Source organism: Echinops telfairi, unplaced genomic scaffold (genome assembly GCF_000313985.2).
Source record: "Echinops telfairi isolate 266 unplaced genomic scaffold, ASM31398v2 ScPeMD7_7417;HRSCAF=8455, whole genome shotgun sequence".
NCBI classification, from domain to species: Eukaryota; Metazoa; Chordata; class Mammalia; order Afrosoricida; family Tenrecidae; genus Echinops; species Echinops telfairi.
Window position 1 is genome coordinate 2,616,732 of NW_022111317.1, and position 1,063 is coordinate 2,617,794.

A 1,063-nucleotide genomic window follows, 5' to 3' on the forward strand; every position below is an offset into this window, starting at 1 on the left:
GTCTCCCTCAGCCTCTGTGCTCTGCTTCTCCACAGATGCAGAAACAGAGGGGTGTGTGTGTGTGTGTGTGTATACAGAGAGAGATGCACAACAAGAAGTGGCTCGTGGAATTGTAGAAGTAGGTAAGGTCCGGTTCACTCTGAGTCCGTGAGTCAGATGTGAGCCGAAGGCTTCTCCTGACTCCCGTAGCTGTGAGAACTAACCGGAAGCAGGAAGACCGAGCAGAAGGGCTGGTGGATGCAGAGGTAAATGGATCCACAGTCGGCCGAATGAATCTGAGGTCACCTGGTCGCCAGCGAGTCCTGGGATCAGCCGGTGACAGGCGAGATGGCTGGACCAGATGTGGGATCCAAGTGTAGTAGCAGATGAAGGGTCTCTGCCTTCTTACCAAAGGCCACACCCCCAAGGAGGTATCATCAGGCAGCAATGTGATTGACAGGTCAGGCTCCACCCCCGCCTTCTCCCAGAGTGTCTAGTACCAACTAGCCATCGCAGGCAGTGTTTGGCGGCGTGGACTCCGGCTCAGTCCATGCCGGTGCACCATGTTTCACACCTTAGGGTACTGGAGTCTTGCACGGCTTTGTAGATGCCGCGGCTTTGAAGGCTTATGGCCCCCAGCCCACACCAAGGAGCAAGGCATTCGGTGCCCTTCCCCCTGTGGCGCCTGCGCCCTGGGCCTCTGGGTCTCTTCTGGGTCCATCACCCAGTGTTCAGGGAGTTTCCAGACTGCAGCTCTGTGCAGACGCCACCTCCACGTGCCCCGGAAACCAGAACTCTCACGGTCAGATGCCGCCCCTGCCACGTGTTCTCTCTCCGCCAGGACTTGCTGTACATCGTGCCCACGCAGATCCAGGCGGCCAGAGCGGGCAACGCCATCCACGCCATCCTGCTGTACCGACGCAAGCTTGACCGGGAGGAGCTCAAACCTGTACGTTAGCGCGTGGGCCCTGCAGCCGCTGAGCTCCTGGCTCTTCCTGAGAGCTCCTCCCCGGGGTTTGAGTTCGGCTCAGAGGCCTGTGCCTGGCATGACTGGAGGAGTCTGGCAGTTCCGTGGGTGAACCCT

The 1,063-nt window shown here is 59.3% G+C and overlaps 1 protein-coding gene across 1 annotated transcript in view; it reads left to right on the forward strand.

The window, feature by feature from the left end:
• The window catches only part of CPT1A (carnitine palmitoyltransferase 1A), a 58,417-nt gene that overhangs the window by 35,980 nt on the left and 21,374 nt on the right, over positions 1-1,063 (forward strand). The window contains exon 8 of the mRNA XM_045297145.1: positions 821-928. Coding sequence (XP_045153080.1) covers positions 821-928 — 108 coding nt within the window. The remainder of the gene's footprint in view (positions 1-820; positions 929-1,063) is intronic.